The sequence below is a fragment of the Acipenser ruthenus genome, chromosome 19 (genome assembly GCF_902713425.1).
Source record: "Acipenser ruthenus chromosome 19, fAciRut3.2 maternal haplotype, whole genome shotgun sequence".
NCBI classification, from domain to species: Eukaryota; Metazoa; Chordata; class Actinopteri; order Acipenseriformes; family Acipenseridae; genus Acipenser; species Acipenser ruthenus.
Genome location: NC_081207.1, coordinates 9,479,610 through 9,503,638, shown reverse-complemented (window position 1 = coordinate 9,503,638; position 24,029 = coordinate 9,479,610). Strand labels below are relative to the sequence as shown.

Below are 24,029 nucleotides of genomic sequence, written 5' to 3'. Positions count from 1 at the left end.
CACTTCCTAAGCAAGGTGGCCAAACAATGTTGCTGCTGAGGGTCAAATTCCTCTCCCTTCAAATCCACCATCAGGCCTCCATCGTTCTGGACAGGCTCACTTGCTGCAACTTTACTCGGATTAACTTTATAATGTTGTATATTAGAGTTCATTCAAGTGATATTGGTAAGCAAATGAGTGAAGCAGTGCTGAATTTTGTTGGCACACTAACAGTTCTGCTTAAATGTCAGACAGTGGTAATAACATAAATAGGGCTGGCAGTTTGAAGAAAGAGTGTGGGAGGCAAAAGAGAACTAGGCAGGTAAACAGATATGATCCCAAACAAAGCACTAAAAACATGTCAATTATATATAATATATTATTGACACATACATACACACACAAGTAATCTCTGCAGAGGATATAATTATAGGTTTCTGTACCATGACAAAGTAGGTCACTATGACAATAACCCGAATAGCATGACGCCGGCCCTGCACCTGACTAAAGAATGTAAAACTGCTACATTTACAGTATGCACAGTCATGCTAATTGTCATAGTGACCTACTTTGTCATGGTACAGAAACCTATAATTATATCATCCACTGAGATATATATATATATTATATATATAATACAGTATATTATTTACATTTTTTTGTGCTTTGTTTGGGATCATACCTGTTTACCTGCCTAGTTCTCTTTCACCCTGTGAACAGGATGGCTTTGCAGGGGTGACGTCAGACCAGAAACACAGATACAATACAAGGACTGGCGGGTCAAAACTGAAGTGCAACGGCACTCAGCTTGTTTATTAAATAATAATAATACAAACAAAAGACAGAAAACAAACAGCACGTGGGCCAAAGTAAAACAGAACTAAACAAGTTATCTTTAAACTAAAATGAGTACCTACAGGTCTCAGTTGGTAACAATCGTCTTTCTTATACTCACAGTATTGTTTTACACTCCTCCTCTTAGCTCTCTCCCCAGACAAAGGCTCTCTCCTGACTTTTATAATTTTTGGCTGGAGCCCAATTAATCAGTAATTAACAATTACTCAATTAAGGCTCCAGCTACATTCTCACATTTATTTTGGCAGGGAGGCATTTAATCCCTCCCTGCCGATCCAAAACACACAAATGCAAAATCATATTAATAATAAAAGGCAGAAATACATATATACATAAAAACAGTAATAGATCATAACAGCAAAATAATATATATATAAAAACATATATATATAAAAATTAATAAGGGACGGGCACCCCCCCACACCCCCCCACACTCTTTCTTCAAACTGCCAGCCCTATTTATGTCATTACCACTGTCTGACATTTAAGCAGAACTGTTAAAGTGTGCCAACAAAATTCAGCACTGCTTCACTCATTTGCTTACCAATATCACTTGAATGAACTCTAATATACAACATTATAAAGTTTATAACACTTGAATGTACTCTAATATACAACATTATAACGTTTGTATACAGTACTATATAAAATGTGTGATGACTGGTGTATTTAACCAATCTGTTATTAGCATGCCCTAAGACACTGGACACCTGCCACGTGATATCTTTTATAATGAGCGCTATGCATGTATCATGCTAAAGATACTGTAACACTACATGCTTGAAAAATGACGGACTCAGCTGTGAGTTATAAAAAGCTTTCAAATCCTCTAGGTCCTGCTGTGACCAGCTAGTCCTCAGTGTGGGTCTGTGAATGGGAAGAGAGGAAGGCTTCTAGCTGATTAGTACATTAACCCAGGAAAACAACAGCCTTTGTCATCCAGCACCTTAGCTACTTGCTCCAGAAGTGATCCTATAAATAAACAAGATTACAGGTATATACAACTGCTACTAGGAAGTTAAATAAAGAGCTTTGATTTTAAGATTGCAATGGTGACAACCTTGTAACCCTCTCTTAAGGTTAGCATATAGCACTAGCATGCGTTTTTCCAACATTTAAGTACTAGTTATTGTTAGAATTGTTTTATTTTGTTGGTGTGATTTGCATGGTTAGGATTCCATATGCATGCAAAGCTATTTTTGGTGCTAAATAAAAGTATAACTTTATTTATGATGCAGTGCCAGAACTTAAATGGGTGTAAAAGTTTAACAGCGATTGGCTGGGTTTGATTTAAATTTCCAGGAACAGAAAATCTAAAGTGTAGCCATTAAAGTTAATAAAAATGCAATAAATAAACTCATGGACAGTTCCCCAGATGATTTGGTTACATTATTAGGCACAGTTTTCTGAAGTTAATCCAAAAACACAAAATGATTGGGTTTGTTTTCAGTTCCTGGAAAAAGAAAATCTATCATCTTTATAAATGAACATTCCACAGGTACTATTTATTTTGCACAGTAATTTTGCAGTTTAACAAACAATGCTTACACTCCTATGCTTACAATAAGCATTTCCTCCGCGTTTCATGGTTACTGCATGTAATAATACCAAAAGAAACTATGTACAATGTTTCGGCTATACATCTTTCTGATTGTCTTTAAAGATTCCTTTGATTTTCTGACTTTCCATTGTGAATAACCTATTTCCAAAAAAAATCTATATTTTATTTTATTTATTTTTTTATTTTCTCATAGTTTCCAAATGTTTTGTAAAAATGTTTAATATCTGAAGAGGACATGGTAGTGGATCCCTGCTGTTTACCTTATTTCTGCTCTTCTGAACCATTCAAATTCCAATCTGCTTTATCTCCTTGAAAAAGACATAGACAAGCAGCATTTTCCCTGGTGATAAAGATGTATTTCCCCCTAAACAACCTCTATTCACAGCATACAAATTGCAAAAGAACAGTGGAAAGGTAAACATATCTACCACCACAAGATTCATTTTGTGAGGGCCTCACAAGCCTACTTTCTCCTGGGCTGTCTCACAAAGGAGTCAAAATACTGCTTCAGTCAGTGCTGTTGAAATGGAGCTGACACACAGAAAGCATAGAGATGTAGTATACTAGATAGTTTTAAAAATGTATTTTTTTAATAACCTCTCACTTCAGGTATTAACATCTTGGTCTTTATCCTAATAAATTGCACTGATATTTAGTGGGGTTTTTTCTGTGCAATATTCTGCTTATTTTGCCATTGGGGAACTTATGCCATGGTGCTTATTATCACCATTTATTCCCAGTCCCTTTTAAGTTATATTAAAACTGTATGATATATGTATACTACCAAGTCAGAATAATAACTTGTTACAATCACAGCCTGTTAGAAACTTGTTTTTCTCAATTAAAAAAAAAAAGTGGAACTTATCAGGTACCTGTAACAATCATGCATGGCAATTTACATGTGAAATGGCGATGCGCGTGCACATTTGGGAGAATTACTCATGTATATCAGGTTTGTCGCTGGAAATAACGGCCAAAGAGAGGGATAGCATAAATCTTTTTTACTTGTATAAATGACGAAACACATGGGAAAACCACGCCCAGTTTCGCATGAAAACCCGCATTTCACCTGTAAATGTTAATGAGCGTGTTTATCCTTAAGTGACATCACTACAGATATTGCAAGGGAGCAGGTCAGTTGTTACTGTGGATTCCAAGACGGCAGAAAGTAGTGGCTGATGGGTGGTTTTATGGTTAGCAGTGGAGCAGTTCATCTTAATGATAATGCAGGCAGTTTTTTTTTATTATTGTTTTTTGCTGTGTCTGGTCTGTCATGTTGTATATCTCTTGTGAATTTACAGTTCTGTATAAAACCACTTACCATGAACTGCGTTATGCCCTTGTTATAGTATTAAAGCAGCTGTTTGAGAATACCCTTGCTGCAGAAACTATGCTAAAGTTAAACACGAAGAGCAAGTGAATTCCCTTGCTCTTGATCCCTGCTATGTCCAAAGACAACACATGTCTGCCCTCCACTCAAAATTGATGGAGCAAGGAAGAAACCCAGGCATTAATAAGTATAGTTAGTGACATGGATGTGTTGAACCAGATCGAATGCCCGAAATAGCACAACAAGCATGTGTACCAACAAATGGTTGATGCTCTCTCAGAAAGAGGAATAGAGCGCACAGTCCCACAAGCTAGGGACAAATTTAAAAAAAATTGAAACAGTCCTACCTGCAGGAACGAGCAAGGAGGTGCCGTTCGGGAGAAGAGGGATGGTCCATGTGGCAGGGCAGAAGCCCTGCACGGGAAAATAAATGTATATGTGTAAATATTATATGAAAAAGTGTTTGTTAGATATGGCCGGGCTGGAAGTTAAGATTCCAGCCCTGGTTGTTTTGGGTGTGTTTGTGGTGGTGGTTGGCAGGGATAGGGTTAATTCTTATCCCTGCCAGATACATGTGAAAATGTGGCCAGGTGTTGATTGAATGATTAATTGTCAATCAACCCTGGCCACATGGTATATAAGGGAGCTACACAGCTCCATGAGAGGCAATTGCCTGGGGGGTTTTGTTGACTTTTGTTATTTGTTTTATTAAGGTAGTGAAGGCGAATGCCCAGCCTATTGTTTTTGTATTTTGTTTAAACCTTTTGTTTTGGCCCTTGAGCTGGTTATTTTGTTTCTGTTCATTGTGTTCGTGACTTGTTTTGTTAAACCTTTTTATTTTGTGTTTATTAAAAACGCCCAGCAGTGCTTAAACTGCAGTTTTACTGTCTCCGAGTCTCTGTCCACCCAGCCATGTCACAGTCCTGCAGAGCAATGCTTTTTGCTTCAGTTACATCTGGCATAGCTATGTACGTGTTGCAGTGCCTCTGAACTGACAAACTTGTAAATACAGTGATGAACTGTGGTTTTATGCACCCCAAACACATTACCAACTACCCTGTACTCATCTGAGTAATCCTAACTCTGTACTCAGATGAGTAATCCTAACCCTGTACTCAGCTGAGTTATCCTAACCCTGTACTCAGCTGAGGATGCCAGTCTATACAGACCAATCACCACTCTTTTTTTCCACTGGCAAAGGAGGCAGTATGTAATTCCTTTTTGGCTGCATATCTTCCTTTACCAGTTCCACTATAATGCTGAATGTTGCCCTGGTGACACGAAAATACACTAGCCATTGGCATTAGATAACAAGGCATAAGGAGTTGCTGGTAGAGGATGTTTGGTGGTTCAAGCTCCCGAAACAAACGGAAAACATTCATTGTTCCCAATCCAAACAGCCTTGGGAGCATACGTGGAAGATGTCTGGCACAGAGCTTTAGAATCCTACGTCATTTCTGGTTTTCAGCCATGGTGATCTGTTTTATACCTCTCAGTTAATTTTTAATAAATGAGTCATAAGATAAATTAGTTGAAACGGATTCAATACTAACGACATGCCACCTCTCCAATGACATTTAAAAAGCAATTTGGGCAAGAGCAGTAAAACACATTATTAACCAACCAGGCACGAAGTATTTCTCTTTATTACAGCAGCTTAGATTCACTCGTGTACCAGTTCTATGCACATGGAAACCACATTTTCACAAAATGTCACTAGTAACCTTCAAAAACAACACAAGTACTTTACGCATAGCTCATTTACATACCAACCCCCACCTTTACCCTTCATCTGCATGATGTCAGGAGAAAAGCCCGGTTTACTCGAGTAAAATAAACTGAGCGAATGGAAACCCAGAAAAGCATTTTACACAAGACATTTTTCTCGAGCAAGTGTCTTGAGCTAAAAAAAACACACATGGAAACTCCACCAATGTCTTCAATTATTGTTTGGTAAAGCTCCCATCTGCATTTACTTTCCAGAACATGGGGTTTACGGCTGTTCTGGTATTGCCCATCCTCGTGGTGATAGCTGCCGGGGTGTACTACCTTTACACTGAGATCACCAGGTTGATGTCCAAGTCAGCTGTACGGAACAAAGTGGTTGTGATAACTGATGCAGTGTCAGGAATGGGAAAGGGTAAGTGTGCTGTATTCTTTTGATGTGAAAATGAATTGTTCACAAGCAAGTAGCTTGTTCACCTTTGCCTCCTGTTATGATGTTTCCAGTCACTGGGTTCTCATGCTGTAATCCTGAGTTATTTTCATTTTCCTCTGTTTGTCTTTACCTGACTTGTTTTGAGTTTCTTTAGGGAAGTCTACCTGCCTAGCACTGAACAGACTTAATCATTCCATTCAAACCATGTGACAACATGACCTCTCAACTCTGCTGTACATATGGTATATAGAGTGGGTGAGTAAGGGGGACCTGCCAAGTTGAAAGGCCATTTTGTCACGTGATTTAAATGGAATGAGTAAGTCTGTTTAGAAAGTTAGAATTTTCCAAACAAGCTCTCAGAGGTAAAGACAGATTGAGTGAAAATGATTATTAACTAATTATTAGTTAGATTCTATTATTAATGTTAAAAAACTGAGAAACTTACAAAGTTTGTTTTACTTTGTTGTGTGATTCTAGTTTTAAATAATAATAATAATAATAATAATAATAATAATAATAATAATAATAATAATAATAATAATAAATGGTGTTTTCTCCTTTCAAAGAATTGGAGTAAAATACAGAGTAAAAAACAGGTGTTTAAACTACTGTAAAATTGACCCATTATAAAGTGTACTAAAGGATATTTCACATTCTTTCCAAGATATCAAGAGGCATTTAATACATATGAAATTAGTATGAAAACATTACAAAGATATTGAAATACTGTACTCAATTAAATATTGTATTTATTCTATGAGCTTTTGCAGAGATTCTTCTTAAAAACTTTGAATGAAAATACAGATAAATGAACTACTTACTGTTACAATTTATTTAAATTCACTAATATTTGCTGCATGCACATACACACAAGTGATTGTGAAGACAGAATTCCTTTTTTAAAGCATTTAACAACAAGTTATTTTCATATAATTTTCTTGTAAGTACATGTATTACATTACCTATCGAAGGTGTAAGTACAGGGTAGCTACAGTGTAGTCAATGTATCTGTATTTTAATGTGTTTCCATTTAAGTTAATACAATTATATGAGTGAACTCCTAAAATTGCTTGTTTCTATTTTCCAGATAATTTTTTTTTTAAAGAAAATTGATCAGAATATTATATATGGAAAATATTTAAAAAGCAATTAAAATGACATGTGACGCTACTTTTTAAATATTTAATTTAAAGTTTTGTAAAGAAGGGCCTTCATTTTACACATACAGTAGAAGGCAAACTGACATTTTTAATCCTTTTATGTTTTGTTTAAACTCCAGTCACCAGCACACTGAAAACAAACAGCCCGATCCCAAGGGCTCTCTGTTCCACAACATGGAACAATGCCAAACATTTGTACACTGAAGATCATTATCAGTGCATGACCTTTGCGTTTTCAGCAGTTGTTGCAGTGATATTGTATTAGGCTTAAGCTGGGTAAAGGGGGGGTGGGGTGGGGTGGGGTGGGGTGGGGTGGGGGGGGGTGGCATAAGCATGCAGCTAATATTGACTGTTGATTGTCCACATGAAAAGATTTCAATTCAAGTTTTGTATCGCCCATCCTATGCTTTTATCATAGTACAGTCAAACCTATCTAATATGACTTGTGCTAATGTCACACCCTGTGTTTAATATCATCACATTGAAATGTACCTAGTCAATAAGTAGCTCCTGATAATATCACGTTGGTTATTATCACACTGCCGTTAATATGAATCACATTTTTTAGTTTCACAACTGATCTTCAACCCACTTAGTATTACTTCATGGGAATAAAAGCATATTTCCATGAAGTATTTACATATAAGCTGCTGTACATACAAAGTCGCACAATATAGCATTCATAACCCTGTAATGTGTATATTTTTAATTATATCAATGTAAAATACTTTGAAATGCTATAAATCACTGTGTATTTTGAGTTCTACAGAAATAAAAAAAAACAGGCCCGTCTGTTGTTTTGACACATTTGTGTTTGTTTTAATGCTTATGTTTGAATGGCTGAACTCCTGATGAAGCCAGCTCTGCTTATTGTCAGCACAGTGCTAGTGATATTAAAAGGGTCTGACTATAAATAATAATGCCTCTCTGCAGAATGTTCCAGAGTGTTTCACGCAGGAGGAGCCAGGGTTATCCTCTGTGGCAAAAGCTGGGAGAAGTTAGAAGCCCTCTATGACACCCTCAATAGTGCCACAGACCCCAGTGTGGTACGTATTGAGGAAAATCATGTGTGCCTGTATTGACCTATTATCAAATAGTATTGTATAATAAACATAATCAATGCCCTGGATAAGGCTGTCCAGCTTTAGGGTGCAAGTCACTTACTGGTAGTTAAAAAATGACTTACTTTCATTTTCCTTATAAAAATGAGTTTTGAAAGATTTACTTGTGTTACTTGTTTATCTTTTTACTGATAATTTGTAATATCTATAGTTCTTTCAGCTTATTTCACAATGTGGCTATTCATGATTTCAAGGTTGGATCATAGTGAATGTAAACACTATGGTCAATATTCTTAACGCTTTTACGATTCTGCAACAAGACAGTGGTAGGACTCTTTTTTTTTTTTACCAAGGAATGGTAAGTGCATGGAATTGGTTACCAAACCATGGTGTGGCACTGGGATACTAACGACAAGATGAAGTTCAGGGATCAATCAGCAACTAGGAACCAGGCGGGCACTGATGGGCAAAATGGCCTTTTCTTGTTTGTGACTTATCTTTTTAAAGCTCTGTTCCCCAGTGAGACCAATCAGTGATAATCAAAGAGAAAGACAGAAAGGACAACAGATCAGATTGATTTTCATATTGAAGGAAAACTGTGTCAACCTCTGATTGGTACCCATAGAAACCAGGCTGCATTGAAGGTCTACAGCAAAATCACTTTTCTAGGACTGTATTGTAGCAAATAAGGGTAACAAAACACTGCTTCGTAGCTCTAAAATTTAGTATTCAAGTAAACTTAGCTATTTAAATCTATCTACATACCACTTTGGTCTATATTTTACAATACTGATGGATTATACCAGTGAAGCAGCACCTACTGTGAGGAAACCCAATAAAGTTGTACTGTAATGGATTAGCAGTGTTTTTTGGCATGTAAAAATAAGAACATTATGTAACATTCATTCAATATTTATATTGGATTTAGTGATGTTGTTTATGTACTGTATTTAGTGTAACAATAAACCATCACGATTAATTTGGAGTATGTTATATTTTCTTTTCTCTGTTTAGACATTTACACCAAAGTTAGTTGTTCTGGATTTTAGTGACATTGATGCCATCCCTGATGTGACCAAAGAAATTTTAGAGTGCTATGGCTGTGTGGACGTGCTGATCAACAATGCCAGTATGAAAGTGAAAGCTCCGGTTCAAAACGTGTCATTAGAAATGGACAGAAGGATCATGGATACTAATTACTTTGGACCAATTACATTAACTAAAGGTAAACTGATGATTTTGGAAGCTTAAATGTACACTGTAAAAAATGTCATAAAAAAAAAATGTTTTATGTAATTAAGGTCACTTTGGTTTACATTCTTATACCCTCAATAATAAGAAATGTCCTTTCCACGCTTAATCCAATTGCCAGTAGTTCTCAAAATATAATAATTGTCACCTTCCATTATTTTAATATGATTCCCCTAAATCGCATGTAATTAATTGTAGATTTTGAGTAATGCTTCTGAAAATACTCCTAAAGAGGACATTCTGAAATAAGGTGGTCTTGGAAATGATCTCTGGTAGTTTCTGTGGCAACTGAGAGTTATTAAATAAACAAAATCTCAATGCAAGCCCACAGTTTCAGAAGGGATGAAAATTATAATTGCGCTCCACTAGTGGTCATTTTTGTGGTGGTTGAAAAATGAAAACGAGTTAGCAAACCTGGCAATTAAAGCAGAAACCACAATGGAGACAGTCAGAGAACATTTATGTATGTGCTTTCACAACTGACCTGCCTTGCCCAGGAAAGCTCTTACACTTTGAAAATATTTCAAATGTTAATACTACTAAGAAATCTGAAAGTGGACTTTTTCTGCACATCTCAAATAGATATACAGTAATTAAGCTGAGAAATACATTTGTGTTAATATTAAAACATGACAGTCTGTATAGATATAGAATGCATCTGGAGAATGTCATTTTAAAACCCTTTTTATTTTGTTTGTTTTTTTAAGGCCTTCTTCCCTCGATGATATCAAGAAGATCAGGTCAACTTGTGTTGGTAAACAGTATCCAAGGAAGACTTGGAGTCCCATTTCGTACAGCTTGTAAGTTTAAGATTGTAAATAGACTTAGGACAGACAGTAGGAGACACTTCTTTACACAGAGTATAGAATGGGTTACCGAGACATGTTTTTGATGCTGAATCATTGAGATCCTTTAAGGCCCAACTTGACAAAGTTTTTCAAAACTACAAACTAGAGAACTGATGAGCCAAATGGCCTCCTCTCGTTAGTAAATCTTATGCTCTGAATACTCTGCCACCAGTTGCTATAAGAAAAAACACATTTATTTGATGTGCTATTCCTTAATAAAGTGATATTTATTACTGGAAAAAAAACTTAAGAAAATGTAATTTGAAACTGTTTACTTTGCTTTAAAAGTATGAACTGTATTAGTATTTTTTTTCAGATGCTGCCTCAAAGCATGCAGCCCAGGCCTTCTTTGACTGTCTCAGAGCTGAGGTTGAAGAGTTTGGTATCTCAGTGAGCACCATAAGCCCGACCTTCATCCGATCCTATCACCAGCAACCTGAGCCTCGCAACGCGGAAAAATCCATCTGGAAATGTAAGAGGACTATAGATCATAAAAAAATAAATCTGAAATAATGTATTTACCAAGGGCAAACCATCAGATACTGTACAATAACATTGCGTTGGATGCTAAGGTTTTAAGCACGTCAACTATGAAATTCTTTCAAGGATTTCTTTTTACATTGTATTGAGTCAAACACCCACACAAGCACTATCACGGGTTCTCAATAAGAATGAATGCAAACTTTGATTTCTATGACTGCTCGGCCACGAATGTGCTACGGAAGAATGAAGAAGCTGTGACACAAATATTAAAAGCACTAGCAGCACTTGCATTCTTCTACTGAGGATGGGAAACGTTCTTCCCAAACTTATGGCCATCAATGAGACCCCTTTGCAGTTGCTAGGTTACAGTTAATCATAATGGCTTTCTACAAAATAAACCAAATTAAATTAATTTAAATATATAAAATGCTCGTGGTGCAAATAGGATAACCGATTCCACACTATTAAGTACTAATTCATTCTGTTAGTGCTGGCATACCGTTACTCTGTGCTTTGCTTGTCGTAGTGTATATGCTCTGATCTCACTAATTAGATAAATATCTTACCTAATAAACTGGAATCAGCTATCCTATACGTACATTTTTATTGTAGGTGTGGGTCCCCTCATATCACCTGATATTAGTTTCTGCTTCACACCACTTTTGCTAATCACTAAAGCAGCAGCAATCTTGGAAAGCGCCATGTGGTATGTACATGAAATTGCTGGTAATATTGCCAGACTACAGTAATTGCCATTAAAAGTGCCAAGAGTACAGTAGAGAATTGCTGGCAAACATTGCCTGGTGTAAAAGGGCTCTAACACGTGTATGGCTGTTGCAGTCTTTTTCAGGAAGTTTGCCCATGGAGTTCACCCAGAGGAGGTGGCCGATGAGGTCCTCCGAACAGTGAACAGGAAGAAGAAGGAGGTCCTCATGGCGAACCCCATTCCAAGGGCCGCTCTCTACATCAGATCCTTCCTCCCTGGGCTCTTCTTTGCGGTGGTAGCTGCCGGTGTCAAAGATGTCCCGTTTGTAGAGGAAGAAACACAGTAGATTTGGAGCTGTGAAAGAATTTGGAACACACGCACCAAATGTGTGAATTCTCAACCTCAAAATAAAAAATACCTTAACACTGAGCCTAAATTTGTTTTTTTTTAAATGTTTTGATTATCCAAATAGCACCAATAACCCTGTAATTATATGACAGTAGACCTTGACCCTTGCATTTGTTAAACCTCCAACCAGAAGTTGCCTAATCCTACTGTAGATTAAGTACTAAAAGACATTTTTGAGAAGCGTTACAACTAGGTCTTTAGCATGTGATACATCTCTATAATATACACAGTGTTCCGCATTTTCGGTTTTTATCTTTCAAAAAAATTTCCAGGAATTTTTCAGAGTTTATTTTACATACATTAAAATAGGGATAAAATCGGTAATAAATAGTTTTTAATTGAAACATTGGTAAAAATTGGGGGGAAAAAATCTCAGTATATACACTTTACACATGGAATATGATATGTAGCAGTTCTGGTTTCTGATTAAGTTTAATGTCCCTGGCATGTACTGTATGTTGAAGCAGTTGAAGCAGTTGAAGCCACATTTCAAGTTAGCTGGTACTTTGCAAATGTTTGGCCAATCGATGTGCTGACGGAAATAGTATCTACAGAAGGTATGAACATGACACCAGCACAAAACGAAAAATGAAATGGTTGTGTCAAGTTTGATACACTCTTACTAAGTAGAAACCTGTTGGAAAACATGGAACAAGAATTGCGTAGCAGTTTGCTAAGCATATGGACTGGCAGAGCTACACTCATGTTATTTTCTGATAAGTGACTGACACTGGAGAAAGCAGTTTGCTAGTTCCAAAATGCACGTACTGCTGACAATTGATGTGGGCCAGAGTCACAGACTCTGGGCCTACAGCTTACTTGCCCAGCAAGCAAGCAATAAATAACAATATGGGCTGGAAGGTGCCCAGGCTCTAAGGAGATTTTTAGAATGCAAAGCACAGTGGACCAGAAGGATCTCAAGCAGGAGAAAGATTATTAGGAGATAATAAATAACAGAACTGTGAAGCTACAAGGGGGCAAGCATCATGTTATGGGGCTGCTTCTCTTCAGCAAGGACTGAAAAGCTTGTCAGGATAGACTGAAACTGGGGAGGAAATTCACATTTCAGCAGGACAGTGCCCCGAAGCACAAAGCCAAAGCCACACTGGAGTAGTTGAACAAGAAGCGAATTAATGTTCTTGAGTGGCCCAGTCAAAGTCCTGACTTGAATCCAATCGAAAATTTATGTCGAGACTTGAAGATTGTAGCCCATTGATGATCCCCAACAAACTTATCAGAACTGGAGCAATTTTCCCGTGAAGAATGGGCAAAAATGTCACCATCCTACTGTGCAAAGCTAGTAGAAGCCTATCCAAAAAGAAAAGGTGCTTCTACCAAATACTGACTTAAGGGGCTGAATACTTATGCAACCAGTAAAATTCGTTTTGTACATTTTCTTTGCAAGTTTTGCTGACATTTAACCTCCTCATATAACAGTGTTCAGTTTAACCACTACATCTTTGAATAAAAAAAGTTTTTTGAAAAACAGTGTATACATTATTTGTAATTCAACAAAATGTGACATTATTGGTAGGGGGTGAATACTTCTGCAAACCATTGTATATCTTCAGCAGGCAACCATAACTAAAGAGGTGAAAGCAGACTTACCATAAAAATAAAATAAAAAAAAATGTGTGCTGAGTACTTACCTCTTCAAAATACTTTTAACAGGCTACATGTGTTTTAGTACAACAGGCTGTCTTGGATTTTGTTGTTGAAGAGAACCTAAAGGCAGATCTAAGTTGCTGGTATATAAAGCAATTTGTTGAAAAAAACCCTCTCCCGAACTCAAGGATCACATTTCAAACTGAATGTCATCACCGAAACATGGAACAAGTTACTAAGAATAGCAGTCTCTGCTGGTAAGATCACTATCTATATACAGGTGTTAACAATTAGAATGGGTTTCAAAGAACAGCTGCAGTTTAAATTGATTTAAAAAGGATTCCAGATTAAATAAATTACAAACAAATACTGTACTATATGCTTTTTTTTAGCAAAGAAGAAAATGTGAAAAAGGCTGACGTGTCATATTGTACATAATTCAAGCACAACAAAACAATTATAACTTTGTTAAATGTACACTGTTTTGTAGCCAGATACAAATACCACTGGGGTGGCTCACCACAGAAGATGGAAATGTGGTTTAATTATAATCTAATTTATGGTCAAAAAGTTTATAGATTACATGATCACAGACTCCATAAAAAACTCCATAAAGTTTTTGTTTTTGTTTAACTTTTAATAAATCAAACTTTAATATTGAAACTATATTAAATAGTATTGAAATAGTTTAGAATCACTATGTAAATACAGTACAGTGTCCTTATCGACTGTTTATATTTCTGGTTTTCAATTAAAAAAAGGTCACTATAATATTGTGAATTTATTGAAGGAAATGCTGCAACCAACATTAAGCAACACTAACTACGGTGTGACATAAACAGACCATCTTTAGGGATAGGTAATATTGACTGTTTCCACTAGGTGGCACCAGAGTACACAGTTTGCTGTTTTTGCACTATAACAGGGTTGTCAATATAGTTCCCTTTCAATTCGAAGACCAACATACTTATGTGATATTAGTAAGACATGTGTAATAATGCGGCTCAGGGCCGGCCTTAGTCTGTGTGGGGCCCTAGGCGGTAACGAACCCCCCCCCCCCCAAAAAAAAAATCCCAAATAAAAAACAAAATAAAATAAAACACTCCCACACATTATATCAATAAAACGGTAGGCTACTGCTCACCTTCAGTAATCAAGTAGGCAAGGCATACTGCATGTGTGCTGTCACTTAAGTGAAATAAAAACTGTCTGCAAACGTTATCCTTTTTATATAAATCTAAAATTATATTTGACCGATCTGCTTATCAAATTCACGTGTAACATTTCATATTTGGATACTGCACATTCAGCTGCAGTTTTGAGAGCGCTTTAATTTTTGCTGTGTAAATTACACTAATATAAAACAATATGCCTAACAAAACATCATGACGTTTTTATCTGAATCATCATCATCGGCGATCACTCGAGTCGAGTATGATTGTCCTCCACAGAGTCTTCTATTTGTGGGTCTTCAGATGGCTGTAATGGCCGATTCGGGAGCCACATATTTTGATGCAGTGTGGGCAGGGATGAGTGTTGGTTGTGGTTGGTAGTTGGGCCTTCCTGGTATTGAGTCTCTCCTTGCGTAGCTGCCGCTTGTCCTCTGCGGCACAGCGAAGATCCTTTTCGTGTAGTGCAGCCCCCTCTTGAACGATTTCCCTCCAGCTGTGTCTGTTTAGTGCAATGTCTTCCCAGTTGTTGGAGGTGATGTTGAATTTCTTCAGGTTTGTTTTGATGTTGTCTTTGTAGCGTTTCTTTTGCCCGCCAGGGGCTCGCTGACCTTCCCTCAACTGGGAGTACATGATCTGTTTCGGGAGGCGTGAGTTGGGCATCCGGATGACATGGCCTGTCCATCGGAGTTGGTGTTGCATTATGGTAGTGGTGATGCTGTTTATGTTGGCCTCCTCCAGAACGCTGGTGTTGGTGCATCTGTCCTCTCAGCTGATCCTCAGGATTTTCCGTAAGGATCTTTGGTGGTGTTGTTCTAGAGCTTTCAAGTGCCTACTGTAGGTGGTCCATGTTTTGGCTCCGTATAGCAGTGTGTGGAGGACAACAGCTTTGTAGACCAGGAGTTTTGTATGGTGCTGTAGGTCATGGTCTTTGAAAACTCTTTTTCTCAGTCTTGCGCAAGTTGCGTAAGGATCCAGTGGCATGGAGTCCAAAACGACTGGGGACCCTTCTCTGCTGCAGCCTTCTTCTGCCTTTACAGCCGTTGTGACTTACCGTCATCTTCCGCCTGCTCCACCATTGAGGTCTTGGTTGGATCGCGCTTTGTCTGGAACCTCCCCCCTTGACCTTACCGCCATGGGGACCCTACCAGGAGCTAGCTTAGCTCCAGACGGCATCGCTCTCGGGATCATTGGGACTACGCAAGCTTCTCCACCACGGCAAGGTGGTGATCCTCGGAGAAGTTTTATCTGAATATTCCAGCCAAGAAGCAGTCTTATTTTATACCACGCTGCATTTACGAGTGTACTTCCAAACATTGAATTTGTTGCAGATACCTATTCAGACCGTTTGTTTGGTGGTCCGTCTTACTTTAATACACACATTTCGATTTAAAGCCTACTCACTTTAAGAAAAGCCTCCAGTAAAACTTTAAAAGACAATGCTGCACTGTCCTGGGCCATGTCTTGGTTTTTTCGGTGGAATGTAAAGAGGGACAGGCTATTGATTAGCCTATCAGACAGATAACCCTTGGATGTTGCATTTTTAAAAATGCATTTCTTATGATCGAGTACACTCACAATGGAAATACGTCCACTTGTCAGTCAAAAAGTGCAAATGTGGTAACGTCATATTGGTAAGCAGAAATCAATATTTTGGAAATGATTATTGTGAAGAGTCTGAATCGGATTAATTTGCTTTCTGAAGCAGATTTTTATTTGGCAGTTTGTCTAGATACGGCAGGAGAGCTCCTTACTGCCGCTTGACTTGAATTTATTTGTATTTTTTATTTTCCTTTTACAATGGCCCGACTCGTACTTGCGAGGGGCCAACATAATACTCGCGAGACTGTTTCGACTCTGAATACGTCATACAATTTGTGACGCGTGTGGGGCCCTAGGCCGCTGCCTTGCTCGCCTTGCCCTAAGGCCGGCCCTGATGCTGATGCGTACATTTTGAGCCTAATAATAGCTGTTTAAATCTGATTGAATACCACACAAGTATAAATTGTACTGTCTTTCGAAAGAGAAAGACATTACTGGAATACAATTCTAGTGTATTACCTTAAAGGAATCCTAGCAGAGCCATTTGCAGGCCATTGCTATCAATGGCAAGACATATTTTGAACAAATACTGGTTTTAATGATATCATAGCAGCCTGTCATTTGTTCATACTATTGTGGCACTGTGTTAATCAAAATATGACGAGATCAGTGGAACAACGTGCTAAAACTAGCAATTGCTTGTCCTGTACTGTTGCCCCTTACATGTTCCCCCTTAGATGTTCAAAACCATTACACGTGGTAAACATCTTTTGACAAGGGTACTGTAGCAATCTAATCCATCTGCACTCAAGAGAGTTTCCAAGCTTGGCTGTGTTTATCAAAGATCCCTAAATAATTAACTTCAATTAAATGACTCTCTCCAAAGGAGGGGAAAGATTGTATCTGCTAATTGTTTTAAGCTTGTACTTGATTTATTTCCAGGTTCATTAAGAAGATTTTGTGCTCAATATGTTACATTTTAACATATTTTAAATGTTATAGTGTTCCTCTCATTAGTTTTGTTGTTCTTTTACTAAGAGACATGTCTTGCCCATGTCTCTTAGTAACTACTTTCTCATGGATCTTTGTACAAATCCGGACAGGGTCAAAATACACTAACAAAGTCTAAAACCTTTTCAGTAAAATACAAAAAAACCCCATTGGAATTATACCATTACAATACCAGAGCATTACAACATTACCAGAATAGCACCACAATGGAATTAAATAACTAATACACAGTGGTATTGATAGGATAGTGTATTGATTAATACCGTTGTTTTACCATTTGTACATGTAAATAGGAAAATGTTCCCATTCTACAAATGTGGTATCATCCTACCGATGGCTCATGCCATAGTCAATGCTCTTGTACTGCCCTGTAGTAAGAACTATTGCCATTGCAGTGCCACACTACAAGTTCATGTGGTAAACCCCCCTCTTTTTAAAAAAGCTTTGGGGGTGTTGCTCAGTAAGTGGTACAACCTCAGTACTTTGTAGAAATCCATATACACAGCACTGGTCAATACAGCTTACTCATCATCTGCATTTAGTGTTTGGTTTATACTCTTTGATGTACAAATCCACTGCTGCCATCATCTTACAGTCACGTGCAATTTACTTTAATTAGTAAAGTAGCTGAATTGCCCTGTCTTAAAGAAGTATGCCACAGTGGAATGTATACAGTGTGGAACTCCCACAGTCAGGAATATACAAAATACTCACTACTAGACTGTTAAATCTTGGTTTACACCCATCTTTCAAGCAAGTAACATCCCTGGTCTTATATACTGCACAATTGGTTGAATGTGCTTCTGTTTCTTGGTATCTCTTGGTATGATTTTTTTTACCCAATTTATAAGGTTCAATTATGTTTTAAATTAATTTTAAAGTCTTTTTTAAAATGTGGTTCAATTCCAAAATGCTTAGCCAATAAAACAATTTTAAATAGAAATATGGTAACGCACAGCAGTAACCATTTCAAAGTCCTGTGTAAGGTGTGCCCTATTTAAATATATACACTTGTTTTGTGATCAAAATTTGAGCCAAAATGTATGGTGCACTGTCACGGATAGCTTGTGGTGGAGACGTCAGACCCGGAACACAGTGGACACAGACGACAGTGCTGGGGTACGAAACGCGTGGATGTGCCGGTTTACTGTCAAATTAAAGGTTTAAACAGAAAACAAAACACTGAACAAAACAAATGGCGCGGTGGCCAAAACAGATAGACAAACAAACAAACAGTGGACGAACAAACAAGTATTGTGCTGGTTTAAAAGCCAGCACGCTTAGCAATTGTTATTTCTTTTCTTATTATTTTACCTCCTTTCCACACTCCACTCTTGAACACACAACCCTGAGTGAGTGAAACGTGCATCTATATATACGGTTGTGCTGGGATTCAATTACTAATTAATTATTCACTTGAATCCCAGCACGTGAACTCATTTGTGCAATCCCCGTGCTCACATACTATTACATACTTTATCTGCACGTGGAGTGATTGTGCAATCCCTGTGCCTAAATACATATTACAAATATACATTTTAAATCACTTGTGCTCCACATAGTCCCATTATATCCTGTGCACCAATACCTATACACCAACATTAACATACCACATGCAACATATAACACAAAATACGCACAGGGTGGGGCACACTGCCAAATGTACATTTATATTGATCTAAAAAAGAAGCTTTGCACAAAGAGGAAAATGAACTTATTATGAAAACCCCAAAACAGCCAGAATCCTATTACTTATATTAATGTGATATCTTGTCATACCCATTCATAAAATTGAGTTAGAGGTTATAGTATTAGATCTGAAAATAAACAGGCTAATCAGATGCTCCAAACTTAAAATGGCTTCTATGGGTCAATAAGATATGTATATGATACAGAATGTTCCAATGATATATGTATTAATAACGCCAGAAAATGCCACTTTAATTGTCCGTCTCTAACCAGCAGGAGATTATGCCATTGGTTAACCTCTATTTCCATATGTTAACATAACAAAGCTTTCTTTTATCTGCACTCTCAGCTTCCACTGACAGTGTATAAATAGGCACTAAGATCTACTTGTCAAAAAAAAAAAAAAAAAAAAAAACACGAAGGTCCCACACAGAGAGTCTAATCCTAGTAAATTAACATTTACCTCCAGGGCATCCTTTAGATCAAATTCAAAATCTGATCACAATTAATCATCCACTGGTTTGAGGCTGATGCTGTGCTACCTGAGATCTGATTGAGATTATATACATGGGTGGGTTGGACAAAACATTGGAAATACCTGTCAATGGGGTGTTGAGCATTGATTCAATAAGAAAAATGACAAGTATGTAATTCCTCTGGATTTTGTGATTCTACCTTTCGGATAATTCACTGTTCAGCCATGCTGACACTGTATGGCACCTGAACTATACTGTTCAATACCCCTATATTACAGTCACTTTAATATGAATGAAAATTATGTACTGTATCAACAAGGGAAAGTAATAAAACAGACTGTTCTACACAAAGTGCAGTACGAATAGGAGTGCTCTACTATTAATGTTTAAAGGCCTGTTGGATTGATAGATGTCATGATTTATGCAGATTTTGTTAAGTGCAAGTTAATGATACGTTTTTTAAAGGTTCTGCTAATTTGCAATTCATGGGCACATTCTTGGATAGAAAAGCTTACTGGTACTGACAGTGTGTCAATTTTTTTTTTTTTTAATGAGATTGTAGTGTGCTTTTTATTTACAAAAAAATAAACATCAAATCACATACTACACACACATGCTTATTAAAAATACATCATTATAACATTATGCATAACATTATGTAAAACTGGAAGAGCTTCCCTATACATAATTATAATTATGTGCTGGAAATCATGACAAGATACTAAGGTACTGAGTTTAAGCACTTTCTGAAGGGGGTTCCAGGACTGGGTAGCAATGCCACTAAAAGCTTTTATTTTACTGATTGCAAACAATAATATAGGCGTTTACCCAGAATGTCTTTGTATACAAACACATTCTACTAGGACAGCAATGACCAGCAATCCAATGTATACAGATCACAGTGATGGATTGTATCATTTTTCAACATTGAGAATATACAGTAGAGTATGTTCCCTTAAGAGTTAGGGGCATTTCAGGTTAATGGGCACCCTTGTTTACAAGAAGTGCCGATTAGGGGAGGAAGTGTACTGGGTAAAAATGTAATAATAATAATAATAATAATAATAATAATAATAATAATAATACAGTCGTTGTAATGAGGCGATATCCATAGATTATGATGTAAAATAGGCAAACGTTTTGGGTGATGGAAGGGCTGATTTGATCAACCCATAGCCTGGCAGAAGATGCAACTGGATTTTAAGAGCATTTTCCTATAACAGTGAATCCATCCAGACTGCATCATCCACTTTTAAGGTTATCCCAGGATAAATGGGGACAGGGCACCGGTTTGATGCAAGCACGGATTCTCCAGTGCTGTAAAATAATCTAGAAATACAGCAGTGGCTTCTCCAGAGGGGCTACAGTTGATCACACCAACCCATTAGTTTCCTTTAAATTTTACAGTATACGGACAGCACTGTCGTTTTCTCCTCCCCCACACATCTTTTGCTTTTTTGGCTCAAGGAATGTGCAGGCACTGCTGGCGTATGCATTTAAGTGGACTGTATTCCTAACTGTGTTTTATTAATGGTCTTTTCCCTGATCAAGAACTATCATTTTAAACTTTAACCCCTATAAAAGCATCCACTGTAATCCATAAAATGAACTAGCCACATATGATAGAAACTGTATTCTCCAAGGGAATGTCTGACATCCCATGCAATTCTTAGAATTATATTATGATAGTTTACTGCAATGCACTTCTGAAGTCAATGTCCTCTCAATGTTTAAAGATTGAAGTTTTTTTTTTTTTGCAGATTACAGTTTAATTTAGTAGCTACAGTCGGCTCTAATTCCATGTAAAACCTCATTGAGTATCGAATGATCTTTCACAAAAAGATCTTGCCACAGAATGAAAATGGTTTTAAAGGCTTTGATTCTAATCAAGGGGAAATGGCAATGAATGAAGTCTGTTGCAAGTCATACTAATCTTTGAAGCAGTTCTACAGTCTACACATTGTAAAATCACTTGTGTTTTTTTCTGATTACAATAAAGCTATCACTGGTGTTAATAATTGTATTTATTGTTATGAAATTAAAAAAAAGAAAATAGCTTTTCTTGTTTTCCTTTTAGTGTTAGCTTTTAGAGACATCTGCCTGTTGGATAATGACCACTCTCCACCAAACCTGATCGGCTGAGGTTTGTTCAAACTTTTGTCTTTGTGAAATACTAAAAGAAACTAAACAAATGAATTGACAAACTCTTCAACTAGAAGTCTTTTTCAGTGTCTTCAGTGTTCTCTCTATGAATTTACAGTTTAAAGTAAACCGCAGCAACTGACTCAGAGATCTTGTGGCAGATGCACACTTACCAGTTGCATGACATGGAAAACGCAGGCTTTTGACAGGTTCGAATGAAAAGCTATTAAGCCTTTGAATTTTAAGTACAGGCATCGCTTTCATAGAAAATAACCCAGAACTTCAGTGCCTGATAGTGGTTTACCCCCCGATGACTTCCTTTGGGAAGCAGAACTAGAACACATGCCCCTGGCTGTCTTACTACGATTCCCACATCAGTGACCCAGATTGACCCTTTATGGAATGTTATATTTGGATGCAACCAATCTATGTAAAGTTATGCCAAGTACAACACCTCTAGTCCCATCTCATTGAACCACCACAGACCCAGTCTTTGGTGCTTCAAAAGTCAAACATGCTGCATACAGTATATATGAATATATACCTGTGACAGAGATCGAATGATTCTTGGTGTTAGATCTCCCTCCTGACCTGCTAGGGCGCTGTGTAAAGGGAACAGAGTACCCTGGACTAAATGGCATGACAGTTTATTCCCAGGGTTAGGTGGAAGTCGGCCATCTAGAAAGGGGGCGGAGCTATGTACACAAACTCAATGACCCGGGCGGGAAACGGTGTGGCATCTGCGGATTGGAGGAGCGGATGCGCTCGTTAACCAAGGGGTCATGAGTGAGGGTATAAAAAGGAGACATAGTAAAGTGATCTGTTCCTTTGTAAATGGTTAGAGAAAACCTGAAAGGAGAAAGGTGAAAATGTGAGTGTTGTGTTTGTTTTGTAATGTCTTGCTAAAAAACTGCACTGCTGTATTGCCTTCACCTGCACACACTTACCCACTTTGCCACAACAACAGAACTTCCAATGTCCATATTTTGACCAAAATAATAATAATAAATAATATATATATATATATATATATATATATATATATATATATATATATATATATATATATATATATATGTGTGTGTGTGTGTGTGTGAGAAACATATCCCCCTGGTGACTTTATACCTACCCTTGAGGTGTGACAGGGTTTCATTAGGGAGGCTTATTTTGAAATACAGTCCATAGGCATTATATATCCAGACAGGATCCCTTGAGTTTCAATACCAATAGTTTTACATGTTAGAGTTCAATTGTATCATGCCTAACATTTGCCCCATAATGTCATTCCACTCACACTTGTTTTCTCGTTATAGGGGGAAATGCGTACAGCACGGTCTTGTAACTATGGCTCTAGATTATATATTATAAAGGGGGAGAACTGTTAGTGTCTACAAGTGAATGTAATTACGATTGAAGAGGATTCTGATTTACAATTACATGCAATGAACTGAACAATAAGCCCCAGATACCCCTCTCACCAATATAAATTAATCATGATTAAGCACATATTTAAAAATATCAACAATAGTTTGTATTGAATGTTTTCTGAATTGATGCTTGCATCACATGAATTAAATAGGAAATATGTTGGTAACACTTTGTTTTGTTAACATGCTATTAACCATTTGAGCTGAAACAGCAGTCTAATGATAGACACACACATGCATAGCATATCTATTGGCTGCTTATTAACATGTAACCCAAACTTCAGCAAATGGTTAATTGCATATTAATTAAATACGTATTTTTGACACTCAAAATAAAGTGTCACCAATATGTTAGTTCATAAATTGATATATTTGAATGAGTGACATTTATAAAATATCAGTTTTTTTTTTCTTGTAACGTCCCATTGTCACATGTTTGCAGTGCTTCTGAGTGTTTCCTATAGCGGTTACTCAAATGCTGTGTTGTTGCTTTTTTTTTATTGTTTGATAAGTCTGTGTATGAAATGCTTTGGCCCGAGTTTACTAGATTTCAGTTCTTGCTGACAGCCATGGTCATCTAGGCTAGACCAGTCAGAAAGTCTTTATGTTCGTGAGCACCAGCACCATTAAGTGAACTCAAACCGGGGATTGAGTTTCCCTTTGCAATGCTGGGAATACAGAGTATGGGCTTCACTGACTAGGTGGTGCTGGCACTTACTTCTATATAAGCATCTGAGTAATTGATATAAGGACCACTCAGTGATTGCAAATATCATATATTTGGAGCTACTTCCTGTGAAGTTGTGTGGTTTTAGAGCTTTTAACATCACCAGTGGGGTTCAGAATCCATAAAGGCAGTGCAACTCACATCACTGCCCGCTACACTCTTTCTCCTCTTTAACCTTGGCGATCGGCTACAGCATGTATGAGATCTGGATCACAGTAGCAGTGTACAGTAACAGGGCGAAGGATGGTTATGAACCAGTGGCCTGGCACACCGGGAGCGAGCATCTTAACCACTATGCAAAATAACCAGGCCTGTCTGCATGTGCTTTTATAGGGCTTTTAACCTAATGTTCCCAGTCAGAATCTGTAATGATCACACAACTCTGCCCTTTGACAGAAGGCTTTATTACAGTTGTATACAAATATGTATTAAGACTAAAAG

General features: G+C 37.3%; 1 protein-coding gene across 1 annotated transcript; it reads left to right on the top strand.

The window, feature by feature from the left end:
- The first annotated feature begins 1,678 nt into the window (after positions 1-1,678).
- LOC117424728 (dehydrogenase/reductase SDR family member 7C-like) lies at positions 1,679-11,821 on the top strand. The gene is made up of 7 exons (XM_034041398.2): positions 1,679-1,828; positions 5,709-5,865; positions 7,977-8,089; positions 9,119-9,329; positions 10,063-10,155; positions 10,520-10,675; positions 11,527-11,821. The coding sequence occupies exons 2-7, from the start codon at positions 5,712-5,714 to the stop codon at positions 11,736-11,738; spliced, it is 939 nt and encodes a 312-aa protein (XP_033897289.1). The 5' UTR covers positions 1,679-1,828; positions 5,709-5,711; the 3' UTR covers positions 11,739-11,821.
- Positions 11,822-24,029: the final 12,208 nt, after the last annotated feature.